Source organism: Bos indicus x Bos taurus, chromosome 17 (genome assembly GCF_003369695.1).
Source record: "Bos indicus x Bos taurus breed Angus x Brahman F1 hybrid chromosome 17, Bos_hybrid_MaternalHap_v2.0, whole genome shotgun sequence".
Taxonomy (NCBI): domain Eukaryota; kingdom Metazoa; phylum Chordata; class Mammalia; order Artiodactyla; family Bovidae; genus Bos; species Bos indicus x Bos taurus.
In genome coordinates, this window is record NC_040092.1 from 69962555 (window position 1) to 69978783 (window position 16229).

The 16229-nt window shown below is 42.9% G+C and overlaps 1 protein-coding gene across 7 annotated transcripts in view; it reads left to right on the plus strand.

Moving 5' to 3' along the window:
- The window catches only part of LRAT (lecithin retinol acyltransferase), a 157954-nt gene extending 143392 nt beyond the window's left edge, over nucleotides 1-14562 (plus strand). For 4 of the 7 annotated variants that reach the window (XR_003506150.1, XR_003506154.1, XR_003506152.1 and 1 more), the window contains one exon: nucleotides 10797-10880. Coding sequence is in view for 2 of the 7 variants with exons in the window: in XM_027513505.1 (XP_027369306.1) it covers nucleotides 6023-6562; nucleotides 10797-10949 (693 nt within the window). In the remaining 5 variants the exon portion in view is untranslated. Of the gene's footprint in view, nucleotides 1-5679; nucleotides 6563-6729; nucleotides 6931-8721; nucleotides 8913-10796 lie in introns of those variants that run through there. The other 3 variants (XR_003506151.1, XM_027513506.1, XM_027513505.1) reach the window with 3 other exon arrangements.
- The last annotated feature ends 1667 nt before the right edge of the window (nucleotides 14563-16229 follow it).

A 16229-nucleotide genomic window follows, 5' to 3' on the forward strand; every position in this document is an offset into this window, starting at 1 on the left:
AACAATAGAATGGGAAAGACAGAGATCTCTTCAAGAAAATTAGAGATACCAAGGGAACATTTTTTGCAAATCTTTGCTCAATAAAGGACAGAAATGGTCTGAACCTAACAGAAGCAGAAGAGATTAAGAAGAGATGGTAAGAATACACAGAGGAACTGTACAAAAAATATCTTCATGACCCAGATAATCCCGATGGTGTGATCACTCACCAAAGCCAGACATCCTGGAATGTGAAGTCAACTGGGCCTTAGGAAGCATCACTGCAAACAAAGCTGGTAGAAGTGATGGAATTCCAGTTGAGCTATTTCAAATCCTAAAAGATGGTGCTGTGAAAGTGTTACACTCAATATGCCAGCAAATTTGAAAAACTCAGCAGTGGTCACAGGGCTGGAAAAGGTCAGTTTTCATTCTAATCCCAAAGAAAGGCCTTGGCGTACTCCTTTTTCTATTTGGAACCAGTCCGTTGTTCCATGTCCAGTTCTAACTGTTGCTTCCTGACTTGCATACAGGTTTCTCAAGAGGTAGGTCAGGTGGTCTGGTATTCCCATCTCTTAAAGAATTTTCCACAGTTTATTGTGATCCACACAGTCAAAGGCTTTGGCATAGTCAATAAAGCAGAAATAGATGTTTTTCTGGAACTGGCTTGCTTCTTTAATGATCCAGTGGATGTTGGCAATTTGATCTCTGGTTCCTCTGCCTTTTAAAACCAGCTTGAACTGAAGTTCACAGTTCACGTACTGCTAAAGCCTGGCTTGGAGAATTTTGAGCATTACTTTACTAGCGTGTGAGATGAGTGTAATTGTGTGGTAGTTTGAGCATTCTTTGGCATGGCCTTTGGGATTGAAATGAAAACTGACCTTTTTCAGTCCTGTGGTCACTGTTGAGTTTTCCAAATTTGCTGGCATATTGAGTGTAACACTTTCACAGCATCATCTTTTAGGATTTGAAATAGCTCAACTGGAATTCCATCACCTCCACTAGCTTTGTTCGTAGTGATGCTTTCTAAGGCCCACTTGACTTCACATTCCAGGATGTCTGGCTCTAGGTTGGTGATCACACCATCATGATTATCTGGGTCATGAAGATCTTTTTTGTACAGTGCCTCTGTGTATTCTTGCCAGCTCTTCTTAACATCTTCTGCTTCTGTTAGGTCCAGACCATTTCTGTTTTATTTTGCCCATCTTTGCATGAAATGTTCCTTGGTATCTCTAATATTCTTGAACAGATAAGATTTTTGCAATATTAAATATGAATTTCTTGGGGTTTTTTTTTAGTTTTATTTTATGGCTTTCAAAACAACTACAGCCATTACAACAAAAAACAACTAAATCCTGTCTGGCTGTAGCTGCTCCTTTAATCTTTCTAAAGACACTATGCAGAATTGAGGCCCTCAGAGTAAGGTTCTGGCCAACCAGCAAGGAAGTTGGGGAATCTTCCTCCCAGGAGGTAATGGCTTCCTGTCAGAAAACACTCCAGGGAACACTGGGTTAGGAGATTCCTTGAAAAGGTGTCAACTCTTTTTCCTCAGCCTCCAGAGGGGAGTTCACAAAACCTTTTATTCTTCCTGTCTCCTTAGAGTCAGCTAGTTTGAGCCTCTGTTTGTGTCCATGTGGCCAGAGCTGAGTATATGTAAAGGAACTGACAGTAGATGGGCACCTAGTTCAGAAGAAAAACAAGTTTTAAGACTGTCATTATTTACATGCCTAATGATTTATTAGTCTAAAAAATCTAAGAACAACAACAAAATAATTCTGAAGGATGATAAATCAAAAAACATGAAGTTCAGAAAGCCAAATTTATCAGGTTTAGGGGAGAGAAATTCTAAGAGCTAAGGAGTTTGGGACATTGCCCTTAGATTCTATTTCTGACTCTGTGCCCTTGGCAAAATACCCATCACTTACCTGCCTATCCTAAGGAGAAGGTACTGCTGGGCCTTCCTGAGAGGGATACTATTAGCCAGAACCATAATCAGATCTTTCTCTATAGCAGTGCTGCTGCTGCTGCTGAGTCGCTTCAGTCGTGTCCGACTCTGTGTGACCCCATAGACGGCAGCCCACGAGGCTCCCCCGTCCCTGGGATTCTCCAGGCAAGAACACTGGAGTAACCCATTTCCTTGTCCAATGCATGAAAGTGAAAAGTGAAAGGAAAGTCGCTCAGTCATGTCCGACTCTTAGCAACCTCATGGACTGCAGCCCACCAGGCTCCTCCATCCATGGGATTTTCCAGGCAAGAGTACTGGAGTGTGGTGCCATTGCTTCTCCCTCTATAGCAATAAGTGATGTTAAAAATTGGAATCTGTAGCACTACAGAAGCACAGAAATGAACCCCAAATGAAAAAGAAAAGTTTGGGGAGCTAAATTTAGGTTGGGTATTTAACTGAAATTCCAGGACTGGGAACAGAGCTGGGCATATAGTAGGCACTGGGTGATAAGGGTGATAGGTGGGTGAACTGATGGGAAGTCAGACCTTCCTCAATGGTGGTGGACCTGGGAGCAAAGAAGCTGTGGTTCAGTCCTGATCCACACTCACACACGTCACAGAGAGTGAGTTATAACCTCAGTTTCTTCCTGTGTAAAACGGAGACAACACTCAACGGTTAGGAGGACTAAGTGAGAAAATGCTTATTAACTCAGTTCCTAGCACAGAGGAAGCACAAGATTCTGTGATCCAATCCTCCACTACAAAGTCTTCTGAGGAAGAGGCTCTCCAGAGGTAAAAAGTCTTCGGATGGGAAATCCCTTAGCTTCCGGGCTTCTGCGGGACTCCCGTCTTTTCCCCGGACAACGGACAACGGGAGCTCTTTCTCTTGGGACCCACGGCGGGATCCAGGGCCTGAAGATGAAGCCTAAAAGTTAGGTGGGCTCTGCGAGCCTGGATTCCAGCTTCCTTTATGCAGAAACCCCGTGGAGTCGTGGTCTGACCCACTGGGAGACAGAGACGCCGGCCTGAGTGGATACTGTGGCTGTCTTTTGACTTGGCTCTTTCCGTGGGAAGGTAGAAAGGAACAGCGAGGCGAGAGTTGATAGTTCTTTGACATCATCATGTTGTCCTGCAAAGCCAGCGCTTTCACAATCCCCTCACCAGATCCGGCGACCCAGTTTTGAATGCTTTTAAGGCATTAGACCAAACTGGTTGAATGCAGCCACCTTTCCTACAACTGGGAAACTAGGAGTCTCTCTAGCAAGTTGAATTCTCCCTTTTACGAATGAATGACCGCTTCTGGTTTAGGAAAATGTTCTGATGTTAGATTACTCTTGGGTGGGCCTTTCCTTCTAATAGCAATTGTGTTCCCTTAGTTTGACTGATTTAGGGAGGCAGGCTTACTTATATTGGTACTCTGAGAATGTTGCCTACTGTGGTTGTAAGGAAAGTTTTGTTCAGCCAACAAGAGCTCATTCTCTCAGTGGAAAAGCAGCCTAGTCGTCGCTAACGCTTCCCTGCTGAATAGGTCTGAAGAGACTTCAAACACGGACACATGAAGACGTTTCACTGTCTCCTACGGGTTCCCGGAGCCAAATTCCCGGCAGGCAAGGCAGGCGGAGAGAGCAGCTCTGGGGCAGTTCCACTGAGAAAAATAAATTTATTCAACAGCATAACAATTTGGCTTATAAACAGGGAGTTAACCAAGCAAAAAATAACCTTCAAGAAACTATGGACACTCGCTCACCATTCATTGCCCAAGACAGCAGAGCGCCTACATCTTGAGCAATGTATTCTGCTTCATATCACTCTCATCTCTCTCTCTCTCTCTTTTTTCTTTCGTTAAGTGACTCCCTTTTCAGAGGCGGCGGTCCAAAAATTAACCTTACTGGGAAAGAGAAAAATCAAATGCAAATCGGCTTGGCGCTGCCTGACTCACAAAACGCCCTGGGGATGCGACTACGTGATTTTTCCTTAAAAAAAAATTTTTTTCCCCCTCTCTCTGAAGGAGTGAAACTGCCTGCCGTGAGGAGGTTCTCCTTGATTTTGCCTCCAGTAAATTCACCGGGTGCAGACTGCCTTAGCGTTTTAAATCGGGTTAGTGACCACTAGAGACGGAAATCGCTAATTACCAAGTCCCTTTTGATCTCCCCGGGCCGTTTGGCTCTTGACCCTGGAGGCTCCAGTATCCGTACTTTCCCAGAACTGGACCAGAGCGGCGAGACCAGAGCCGGGTCTACAGTTAACGTGTACGCCAAGGTCTGGATCGGACTGCTAAAAATGTCCACAGACATCCCAGAGTTGCAGACCTCGGGAGCTGGTGTGCTGCTGGACGTTAACTAGCGCCTGTGTGTCCAGGAGTTTGATTAAGCTATCCGCTAACCGCACTTTTATTTAAATTTGGGGCTAAGAATGGGGAAATAATATATTAAAATTTCCTCATCCACTGCCTCTCCCCTCTAACGCACCTTCGTTTTTCGATTTTTTTTTTTTTTTTTTTTGTGTGGAAAATGGAATTTTCTTCTCTTTGCTGGGACTAAAATGTGATTCGAAATAGTTTGTGAGATGAACAAAAGTCACCAGCCAGCCGGACGTCTAGGGCAGAGCGCTGACGGTAGAGGAGTGAGAGCGAAGGGTTGGTGTGGGAGGATAATGGGGAGCCGGCCTCCTCCCCGTCTGGTCTCCATTCCCCTCCGTCTTCCAGGTAAAACGGCTTTCCCTTAATCCATCACCTGCTGGGAGCGCCCTTCCCCAGGCAAGCGGAGAATTTGTTAGCTGCCAGAACCTGTTAGCTCTGTTCGGGGCGGCTTTGTGGAGCCAAACGAGGCTCCTTGCATTGTGGCCTTTGTCCGAGGAATTTAAGTATTTACATAATGCGTGAGCGCGGAACTCGGCGATGGGTCGGGACTCGGCGTGTGGAGACGCGCGTACTCGGCAACCGCGGCGCCCTGGCGCGCGTGCGCCCAGGAACCAGCTCGCTGTGCGCGGGCTCAGGGCGCGCAGGTCCTGAGAGCAGCGCCCCTTGCTCGGTCATCTCCCGGGGGCTGCGCTGTAAGAGGCGAAGTTTCGGTGAATGAATCGAAGAAGCTGGATCCATGAGACTCTGAAGCTGGAATAATTAACTCGGTTTTCTAGGAGAATGTTGGGCGCTTCGTCGTTTTACTTGCTGACCCGCTCGGGTTCCGATCACTCGCGGGGTCGCTTCCCACCCGCGCGCCAGCGGACAGCGAGGGACATTTAAAGGGGAGAAGAGTGCGCGGTGTGCAGGACCACTGCTCTGCGGAGTTTAGGAAGGAATCTGGAGGCTTTCGAGGCGCGCACACTTCTCAGAGTAAATGCAGATACTTTAGGAAGCCGACGTCTCCGAGTATCCAACCTTTTGGAGAGAGGTGGCTCTACTCAGAAATCTCGCCCAAGGCGACTCTCCACCAAAAACGTCCCGGAGGTACCCAGAACGCTCCCCAATCTAGCAGGTGCAAGATCTCTTATGCGGCCTCTACTTTCCAAAGCCGGCCGCTGAGGCGGAAGTGCTACGGGATGGATTTCAAAGAGGAGCCCGCACTGGAAGGGGTGGCTAGGCAGACCCTCGAAGCCCAGAAGCGGCCCGCCCTTTCCACGGGGCCTGCGGGCTGGCGCCGCCCCTGAGCGAGCGCGCTCTTCGCGGGTCCCAATCAGCTCTCTCGCCGGTCTGTGACGGCATTCGGCCCCGCCCCCTCGACGGAGATAAATACATTGGCAAAGGCTCCGTCGCGAGCAGCGCGTGCGGCCCTGCGCCCCGGCCCGGCCTCCAGGTGCACTGTATATACATAGCATCCAGCTTGTAGGGCAGGTTCCGCTGTCCCCGCGGTCAGCCGCGGCCAGCTCCGCATCCTCCTCAGTCCCGCGTGCGGTGCGGCCAAGCCGAGCCGATCTCCAGGCTTCTCGCCTTCTTCTTTTTCTCTCCCTCCCTCCTCCGCAGGTGACATGTCCCGCGGCACTGGCCGGCCGGCTTGCCAGTGAGCAGCGGCGCAGCGCCCCTGTTCGGCCAGCGCAACTTGCCTGGCTCCGCGCGGCTGGTGCCGGAGAACGGCGGTGCCCTCGCCACAAGACTCTTCCCTACAGGATGAAGAACCCAATGCTGGAGGCCGTGTCGCTCGTGCTGGAGAAGCTACTCTTCATCTCCTACTTCAAGTTCTTCAGTTCAGGCGCCCCGGGCGAAGACAAGGCGGGGAACACTTTATATGAGATCAGCTCTTTTCTCCGCGGTGACGTGCTGGAGGTGCCTCGGACCCACCTGACGCACTATGGCATCTACCTGGGCGACAACCGTGTCGCCCACATGATGCCCGATATCCTGTTGGCCCTGACTGACGACAAAGGGCTCACGCAGAAAGTGGTCTCCAACAAGCGTCTCATCCTAGGCGTCATTGGCAGGGTGGCCAGCATCCGCGTGGACACCGTGGAGGACTTCGCCTACGGAGCCGAGATCCTGGTGAATCACCTGGACAGGTCCCTCAAGAAGAAGGCGCTGCTCAACGAAGAGGTGGCGCAGAGGGCAGAGAAGCTGCTGGGCATAACTCCCTACAGCCTACTTTGGAACAACTGCGAGCATTTCGTCACCTACTGCAGGTTCGGCACCGCGATTAGCCCCCAGGCCGACAAGGTACCACGTGTGACTCTAACCCCGGTGGGCTCGGTGGGGACACTCCCTCCCTTCCCTAAACTTTCCTCACCCCTGGGAGCAGGGATTGGGTTCTAGATTTAGTAACGAACCTTCTGCTGTTCCTCAGGAAAGCGAAGTAAATAAATAAATGGCAATGTGCCTTGCAGGATATCTCGAAATGCACGGCGCAAGAGTGTGGCAATGCAGTACCGCTGCCAGCAACGCCAGAGAGCTGCCCAGTTATTGCTGCAGAAGTCATCAGGGTGTCCACCCAGCGTAGTTGAAATGACAAGGGCGAGTGACTAGGAGGGTCACAGAAAATCTGTCGCCGTATGCTTGCAACTTTACCCAAGAATTGGCAGTTGGAAGGAAGGTGTCCAGAGTTTATATTTAATCTATAACACTGTCTAGTACAAGTTGTTGTGCCTTTAAAACAAGGAAGCATGCCCGTTTTCCCTATGAGCTGCAGAGAGAGAATTCTCTTTGCTTAATATAAACTACCAAAATATCCATTAAGAAGACCTCCCTGGTAGGTCTCTTACTCCTGTGGCTGAGCTTAAGGGAAATCTTCTCCTTGGTATTCTGCATTTCTTTTATGCTGGCTTTAATCCCCATTTAGACTTCCCCATTGTTAAGCATCCTATATCCACTAGCCCCACAGTTGGGTTGGAGTGTTTCAGAGTTCCCCAGAGATTAAAACAATTAGTTTTCCAGAAGAGTCATTAACTGTTGGAAGGTAATTTTATGGGTACTTTAAAAAAAGGGGGGGGGGGGAACTGTTAGAATTTAAGATGATTAAATTAGCTACAAAGCCAAAGGAAAAAATAGTGGATTTTTTATTGCCTTTTGATACCTCTTAACTTATAAAATTCACATTTTAAGCCTGCAATTTCATTTGCAGTTGAAAGTCTTAACCTTCTCTGCAGTTGCTAAAGAGGTGCTGTTAGTGTGCATCCTTTACAATGAAAATCTGGGCACTCACATAATACGTTTCATTTATACTCTTCATGTCTAGATACGTTGGGACCGAAAGAGTCTAAGTCCATGTAACCAGTTTTTTTATTTTTCCACATCTTAATTTTTTGACCCACATGGGAAAATCTTTCCTCTTTAGGAGAGCATGAAAGTATAGTGCTTGTTTACATCCATATATGAAACTCCTTACAGAATATTTATAAAGCCGTAACAGACTCAATCTAGGAATTCTAAGTAAAATAAAAATACAGTTACAGCACTGTGCAGTGATTCAAGAATCACAGCTTCAGTCCAGGCCTGTTTAGAAATGAGCTTCACCACATTTACAAACACTGGCTCCAAAAGTGTTCAAAAGGAAACACGTCAGATTTACTTAGGACCGAAGCAAGTCATTTCTCTAAGGAAAAACAGTATTTCCCTCCCATAATTAGGAGTTACCCTTTCATGGAATACATATAACACTGTATTATATATTTCTACAAAAAAATAGTACAAGTGCTTTTTTAAGGTAGTAAAATATTTAATCTGCATAAATAACTAGTTGGAACAGTTTTTCCTCTTTGGAAACTTTTTAAGGTTTTATAGAAGTAGAGAAGTGCTTTAATTGCTGTTGCTGCATAGCACCTCTTGTGAAACTGAGTTTTTGTCTTCACTTTGAATGGTCTAACAAACAATTTGGCCACACAGTAGATTTCCTAGGGGGAAAAAAAAAATCCCCATCCCAAATTTTCCAATTCTAAGGACTGTTTTTGAACATGCCCTGAGAGAAGTAGGTCATTAGTACTGAAGGAGGACTGGCTTTTATTTTCTAGAAACATAAGGACTGACTTGATTCTGGGACTGGTGGTTGAGTTCTCCATATATACAACTATCATCAGCTTAACATGTCTCACTTAAATTTGTGTTGATAAAATCTCTCAAGAGCACTTTCCCTCATGAAAACACTACAGTTAATATGAAAGTGAACTGGAAGAAAATCTTTTTTTTTTCCCTTTGGCAGTGATTTTTTTTTTTTATACAAGCTTAGAAAATGGAAAATTAAACCATTTTATAACAATTTCAGTATTTCATAAGCTATAAAGCCCTTTAATTAGTAACTATTATTATTTCTTATGCTTTTTTTTCTTTGCTGGTATTACTTTGCATTGCCAAAATGAATACCTGTACCCCCTTTTAATTTGCAGGGATTTGTTGCTCAAAGGTGCCCCTACAGGCTTCTTAACATTAATCCAGAACTAGAGGGCATTTCCTACCATGGAGCAACCCAGAGGTGCCTCCTGGACAGGACATTAGAAATGAGATGATCCTCTTACGGGGGAAAGAAAGTCCACAATGATTCTGTGTTGGTCTAAATTAAATATTATTGGGAAAAAAGGTAAAAGAAGAATGACTATATCAAGACAGTATTCTTATTTACTTAAATGTACGTGTGTGTATGTTTTCAGTTGTGTCCAACACTTTGTGACCCCACAGACTGTAGCTCTCCAGGCTCCTCTGTCCATGGAATTTTCCAGGAAAGACTACTGGAGTGGGTTGCCAACCCAGGGATTGAACACATGTCTCCTACATCTCCTGCATGGCAGGAGGAGTCTTTACTGCTGTGCCACCTGGGAAGCCCACCTAAATGTATATTTCCCCATTATTTGCCAAACAGCTTTTCTTACTATCCTGAAAACTTTATTCAGTTTGATCCTTATCTCCTCATCACTTGAAAATTATGTATTTGTTACTCAGTATCTTGTTTAGTAGAAAGAGACAAATCATGTTTGACACACAAAAAGAATGATATATAGATAACCAGCTGGAAATTTTATATTTGTTGACATACTGTATAAAAATATTGACAGAGACAGCCTTGCAGTGAAGGTTGTGTGTTAAAATATATTGGACTTGTTTCTGCAATGCAGGAGACATGGGTTCGATCCCTGGGTCAGGAAGATAAAGGGAATGCTTACCCACTCCAGTATTCTTGCCTGGAGAATTCCATGGACAGAGGAACCCGTGGGCTACAGTCCATGGGGTTGCAAAGAGCTGGACACACTGAGCGACTAACACTTTCACGTTCATTCTATCCATTAAGAATTTGGAAACGTGGCTGTCCAGAACTACATCTGGACACTGATGAAAGAAATCAAAGAGGAGACTCTAAAAGCATATACAGTGTCATCTAGAAAAGGAGCTTAAAGCCAAGTTCTTAGTTTTCAGTTGTATCCCCAACTCTTTGTGACCCCATGAACTGTAGCCCATCAGGCTACATGGGATTTTCAGGTGAGAATACTGCAGTGGGTTGCCATTTTCTTCTCTAGGGGATCTTCCCAACCCAGGGATCAAACCTGGGTCTAATGCATTGCAGGCAGATTCTTCACTAGCTGAGAACAAGTAGGAAACTCTTATCAAAATGGAGCAATTAATTGCTAAATTCTGCCCCAACAGTGATGAGGTAGAGATAACTGTCAAGATCTAGCAGTGAAAATAATCATTGTAATACTTTACATTTATACAGCATGCAGATGAATGCAGAGTACTTTTGCTAAATCTCATTTGATCCTCACAACAACCTCAGTATTTGCATGGAGGAGAAAAAGGTAGTCTGGACAGGTTAAATAATTAAGAGTGATCCAGGCAATACTTCCGAGAAAAATTAGTTTTCTAAGAAAAAAATACATATCTTAGAAGAATGCATTCTTCAGCGGGTAAAGATCTCATTTATTTTTATCTCCAGCAGCCAATTTTCAATTTCAACTGATCGTGACTTTATTTTGGCAGGAAACAGGATATGACAATAAAATCAGACTTTCGATGCCTTTAGATTTTGAGGCTTATCAGAAATTTATCATCAGAAGTATTACCAAATTTTAGAATGGTGAGGTGTAGGAATCAAAGTCACCAATAATGATGGGCTAAATTCTATTTGCTCAGGATCATTTTACTTTTGAATATGTTATTGTTATTGAGAGGCAATTTAGTGTTGTTTTTAACCTTTAATCCTGAATGACTTTCATGTGGTTATATTCTCTGTAGTTTTCTGTAGATGTTCTGCATTTACAAGGGCAAGTGCCTGAAGTATTATTTCAGCCACTATGGGATGTGGCATCAGGAAACTGAACTGTTAACAACTTAAATTCTTCCCTAAGTTGTGAGAGAAATTCTAGTTCTTCTGGTGACAGGGAATAGCTGGAAAAGTTGTGCTCTACTGTTTGGTATGTATGATTCTTCTTAGGTTTAGCCTTTTCTAATATTCTTAAATTTTATTTTCCAGTTTTGTGAGAATGTGAAGATAATTATTCGTGATCAGAGAAGCGTCCTTGCTTCTGCAGTCTTGGGATTGGCGTCTATATTCTGTCTGGGCTTGACATCATATACCACTCTTCCTGCAATTTTTATTCCATTCTTTTTATGGATGGCTGGCTAACTTCATACTCCTGTGTCAGTGTATGGATTCTCTGTATAGAAATGTTTATATTTATATAGCACAAATCAATATAAGCATTATCGAGAAAAATGTGACCTATAATAATGTGTGCTGGATAAAAATGTGATTAAGAATGACACAAAGTGCTTACCATGTAAGCCCAAGGATGGAGGCTTTCTGAATCTTTCCAGGCAGTTCCATTCCCAGGCATCGTGAGTCTTGGAAACATGACGGCTTGTGCTAGAATTCACTGTTATAAGAAAATCAGCCTGTAAGGTGATGGCCACAGGAGATTATTTGCTATTCTTTTTCTCCTATAATCATTGTTCTTCTCTGTTAAGCCTGAATTAGAAGATTGGAAAATTTGTTGAATGAGACCCCTAACTATTGTAAATTTATACTATTTCATTGAAAATTTTATGTTAAACGAAAATAATTTCCCTTATTCAGATGAAAGCATGTTTGATGATTGGCCAAAAAAAAATCACATTTTCTTTGTGTATTATATATAATTTCTAGTAAGTCAAGAATAATTTCATTTCTTGAAACAATATTGGCAAAGTTAAGGTTTAATGATAAAATAACTGACCAGAACTATAGAAATATGTTTTCTTGCAGAAATAGCTAATAATACTATAGTTTTGATAGGGCCTTACTTAATAGGAAGCCTGGCATTCATTTTTTTTTCCCTTTTATGTGTCACTGTAGTTACTTTAAACCACTCTGAGAGGAAAATGGACATAGGATTGAAGTAAGTTGGGTACTTGGAGAGTGTATGTGCCAATTAAATACACAGATGTATTGAGTCCATGTACTCGGACCGATGTACTGAGACTGAGTACAAGTATTGAGACATGTACTCAGACTAACAAATTGTTTGCTCTGAATTGCTTTACTGTCACAGCAGTGTAGTTAGTACAGAGCATTGGTGGAGGTGAACATAAAAGCACATTCAATCCATTTTTTTGCATTTATAGTGTAACTTGCATGTATGTCATTGGATGGTTTAATTTTAAAGCACTTACTAATGCACTGTATAATTTTTAAAAGCCATGGCATTTTTCTTCTAGTTAGGTTTCTCCATTTCATTACCAAGTCAGTATAGTTTACATCCTTAAAAGAATGATGCTTCAGCAATATATAAAAACCCAAGCAAGTAAGACTAAGGGAAATAGCTGTTAGAAGTCATTTTTAAGTGTCTTAATACTACCAAGTGTGTAAGTTGATTACACAGAGCCTGTTTTAATGTCAGAGTTGAGATGCAGCAATGTTAAAGCAAGTGTGCAAGTACTTTTGCAAAATCACCAAATTCTAAAAACTAAGCTACAAGCCTATAAACTATCAAGAATCAGAAAATAATGAGTCACATAATGAGCGGTATGAGGAGGGCAGGGTTGGTAACTCAATGATCCAATCAGAACAAATTTAAGAGTAAATTTTAGTATATTTGATGTTTTATCACCACTAATTTACCAACAACAAATTCAGTTAAATAGTGACTAAACTTTGTATTTAATCATTTAAATGTGTTGAATACTTAAAACATGAAATGACAACACCACAGAATGAAGTGTTCTATGGGCCTATTCCAACCACTTAAAGTTATTCTTAGTGTGTATACATAAACACAACCACTATGAGAACTTCATTGTATTAGTGGTTTTTCACTTACTGTATATTACTTATGTAGCAATTGTTTATAAATAAACTAATTTAAACATATGGTTGTCCTCATGAATAATTTACACCTTTCTTCAGACTTTAGTATTGTAGGTAGCAAAAAAATCACTGTGTATTGTTAAATCTGTGTTCAAAGATCATGATCTCTCATTAAAAGCTAAGGGAAGTATTTAAGGTTGAAACTAACCTAATAGTCTTGACTCGCTTCATATCCTTAAAGCAAGATTCAATGCATCTTTCATTTATGTGCTCGTTATGTGCCAGACATTGACCTGTTGCAATTTCATGGTCTAGAATTCATGTTTGTTAACTACTTATATTAGAGTATACACAGTGCTATGGGAAAACAAAGAGAAGAACTCTTCCTGAAGGGTCAGAGAAATGTGTGTGAAGGAGGCAGTGCCAGCATCAGGCGGAGAAATAGAAAGAGGGGATCTCATCATACTGATGTGTCCTGTTACTTGTGGGAAAAGCGAACGGGAAGGAAGGTCTTATTCCCTGGAGTTGTTGACCTTCTTAGGAGAAAAGGAGAGTTTTTATTTTGTTGTGCTCAGTTTAATTGGTTGTTTAATGGGAAGAAAAAGAAGCATACATCCTTGATTGTGGTTATGGAAGAAACCCTGAGCCATTAATGTCTCTAGTGAATTGCTCTGGGCTTCATTAGGTAAAATTCATCCTTAAAATCCTACAAATTTTTACTCTAACTTGTGAAATGATAATCCAGTAGTGACTGATGCAGTTTTTGGTTGCTTATTTGTTCTTTGCCATACCTAGCTAAAGGTTGAACAGGACTAGCCAGGGCTAAGATGAAGCAATGCAAGTGCTGAGGGTGAAAAGATGAATGGGACATGGACCTTTTCCTCAAAGCTGATGGTCTCATGAGCACAGAAGGACACAGTAAGGCTTTCTGCAACAGAGCTGACTGAAGGCACAGAGAAAGAAGTGGTTCATTTTCACTGATATGGCCAAAATTATAGGGATTGCACTGAGACTTGAAAAATGGGAGTGCTTTCCAAAAGTACAAATTTGGGGTAAGGCATTTTACACATTGGGGACAGCATGAGCAAAAAGGCATGAGAACTGCCCCCACCAAGCCTGGCCCAAAAGAGTGAGGTACTTTCTTATTCTGGGACTGGAAGCCCAAAACTGCATGGGGGCATTTAGGCAAGTGCAAGAGGCCAGAGCAGAGCAGAGGCGGTGAGCAGAGGTGCCGGGAGAGAGTGATCAGGTGGAGCAAGTCTTGTGTAGACCAAGTTTAGACTTTATGAACAGGCAATAGAGACTTGGGGCTCAGAAAGACAACTCCCAAAAACATGTAGGTAAATGGACGCATGGGGCAAGACAACAAGGGACTAGTTATGATAACTAGTTATGAGTTAGGAATGGTTCTCAATCTCTAAAATAATGGCCTGTGATTGTAAGGGTGGAGAACAAACGTGTCAAGGAAATGTCAGCGGACGTTAGCCAAATTCTGACTCATGAGTAATTCCTGGTGGAGTGTCTGGGAAGAATCATGTATCTTTCCTTCTTGCCAGAAGGCTGGTTCCTGAAAAATACATGTGATGACTGGGTATAAATTATACATTTTAGATCTTTGTTTTGCTAAATGTGTTCCTTGTCAAGAACAAGCAAATAAGTATGAATTTGTTGTTTAAAAAATATTTTTTTTAGTATATAGATATATTTCATATTTTTCCATTTTCTATTTCATAATATTACTGTCAAGTATCAAAAATATTTTCCAACAATATCAAAGTTATGCCAAAGGCAAAAGTCTTTTATTATAGATGAGAAGTCTATGAGAAATGATGGTTGCTAATCTTCTATTTTATATAATCTGTTTAGAGAGTTTTATCTAACTGGATACGTCAGCTCAACTAATTTTACATTTGGTATACATGCATGTTCAATAAAAGCAGATTTTCATACTGTCCCCTCTTGTCTTTGACTTTGAAATGCATGAAAGTAGATAACAAACTTTCTTGAAAATGGTAGCCTGAAAGTTTTTGCCTGTCAAAGCTTTCTTTACTGAACATAGTTTTATATGTTTGAAATTAAAACATCTTGTGAATCTTCCTTCAGATTGATATAATCTATGTTATTTACATCTTGAAGCCTACCTTGACTATGTAGAAAAGGGTCCTGTGTAATATGAAATCACGAATCCCTTCTCCATTCTACAAAATCAACAAGAACAAACAGAGTCACAGGCATGAACTCTAGAATCAGATGTGTGAGGTGTAACGACCGAGGCAGTGGCCACAGGTGCGGTGAAGGTGAGGTGTCAGTAGGAGCAAGTCCCAGCCCAGTCCTGAAATAAATTCATGGCATAGCAAGGACCACAGAAGTTACTGGGCTGAACCCTTAAACATCTGACCACATTTCAGAGGTGGAAAATCAGGTAGGGATTGAGATACTTTGTGGTTATGCAAATAAACTAGAGCCAGATCCAAAGCTTGACTCTAGCTTTCTTTCCACTGCAGCTCGCTGAGGCTTCCCATAAACAGGACAAGCTTTTCTTCAATGAATGTGTTAATTTCTTGCAGACCTTCTATGGCCTCCATATACAGGGCCATATAGGAATGCACTAGTTAGAATCTTAGTCCTAGTTGCTCAGTCTAAGGAGAAGGAATGGAAGTTCAACAGATTTTAAAACTGATAATTTTGTACAGGTGTCAGAGAACAGACAGACAAGACCTGTCTACTGGAGGCAGTAAAGGAGAGGGAGGGTGGCAGAGAATTCTTCATCGACACTTTAACTGAGCAGTAAGACTACAAACATTTAAAGTGACAAGTCCCTTTTCCTGGCCATTGCAGGCACCTGGAGCAGTAAATACAAAGGCACAGAGTCATGAGACTCCCCTGCAGTTGGATTGCTGCTAGTTATTAAGAAAAATCACCTGTGTTCACATTGTTGCTTTGAGAGAAAGGTGCCCAGTACTATTACAAAGACCTCACAGTTCTTTTGAGGAAGAACAGCTCTGCTCAGATGCTTCTAGAGACAAGAGCCAAGATCCTGGAAGGCTTGACACTGTAAAAGTCTTAAGAGTGAAGGAAGTGTTTCCTAAACTTTCCAAGTCACTCTGGTGAGTCTAATAAGCTGGCAATCTTGCAAAACACATGATGAATGGGGGTGGAATTAGATTGTGAGGAAAAGAAACAACGTTTTATGGAAAGATTTATTTAAGGTAGATGGAGAAGGGGGAAGTACAGGGACTTCCTCAAACAGATGAGTGGCCCCGTGTCCTGTCAGCTCACAGCTGCTCCTGGGTCCCAGCAGCGATCCTGGTGCCATCCTCCTCCTGACTCTGGACACTGTCCTGATACTTCTTCCCATGGAGTTTTAGCTGGTACTCCCGGGGCTGCTGACCTGCTGCTCCCAATGCTGAGTGTGTCACTGCGTCTGCTACCTCATGGCTTCCCTCAACTCCTTTCCTCTGTGTTTCACTTCCGCTTCACTCTCCTGGGTAAAGTCTCTCACTGAAAACTGCCAAAGGATCTAATTAGGCTGACTAGTAATGGTGCCTGGAAAACCCCATGGACGGAGGAGCCTGGTGGGCCGTAATCCATGGGGTCACTAGGAGTCGGACACGACTGAGG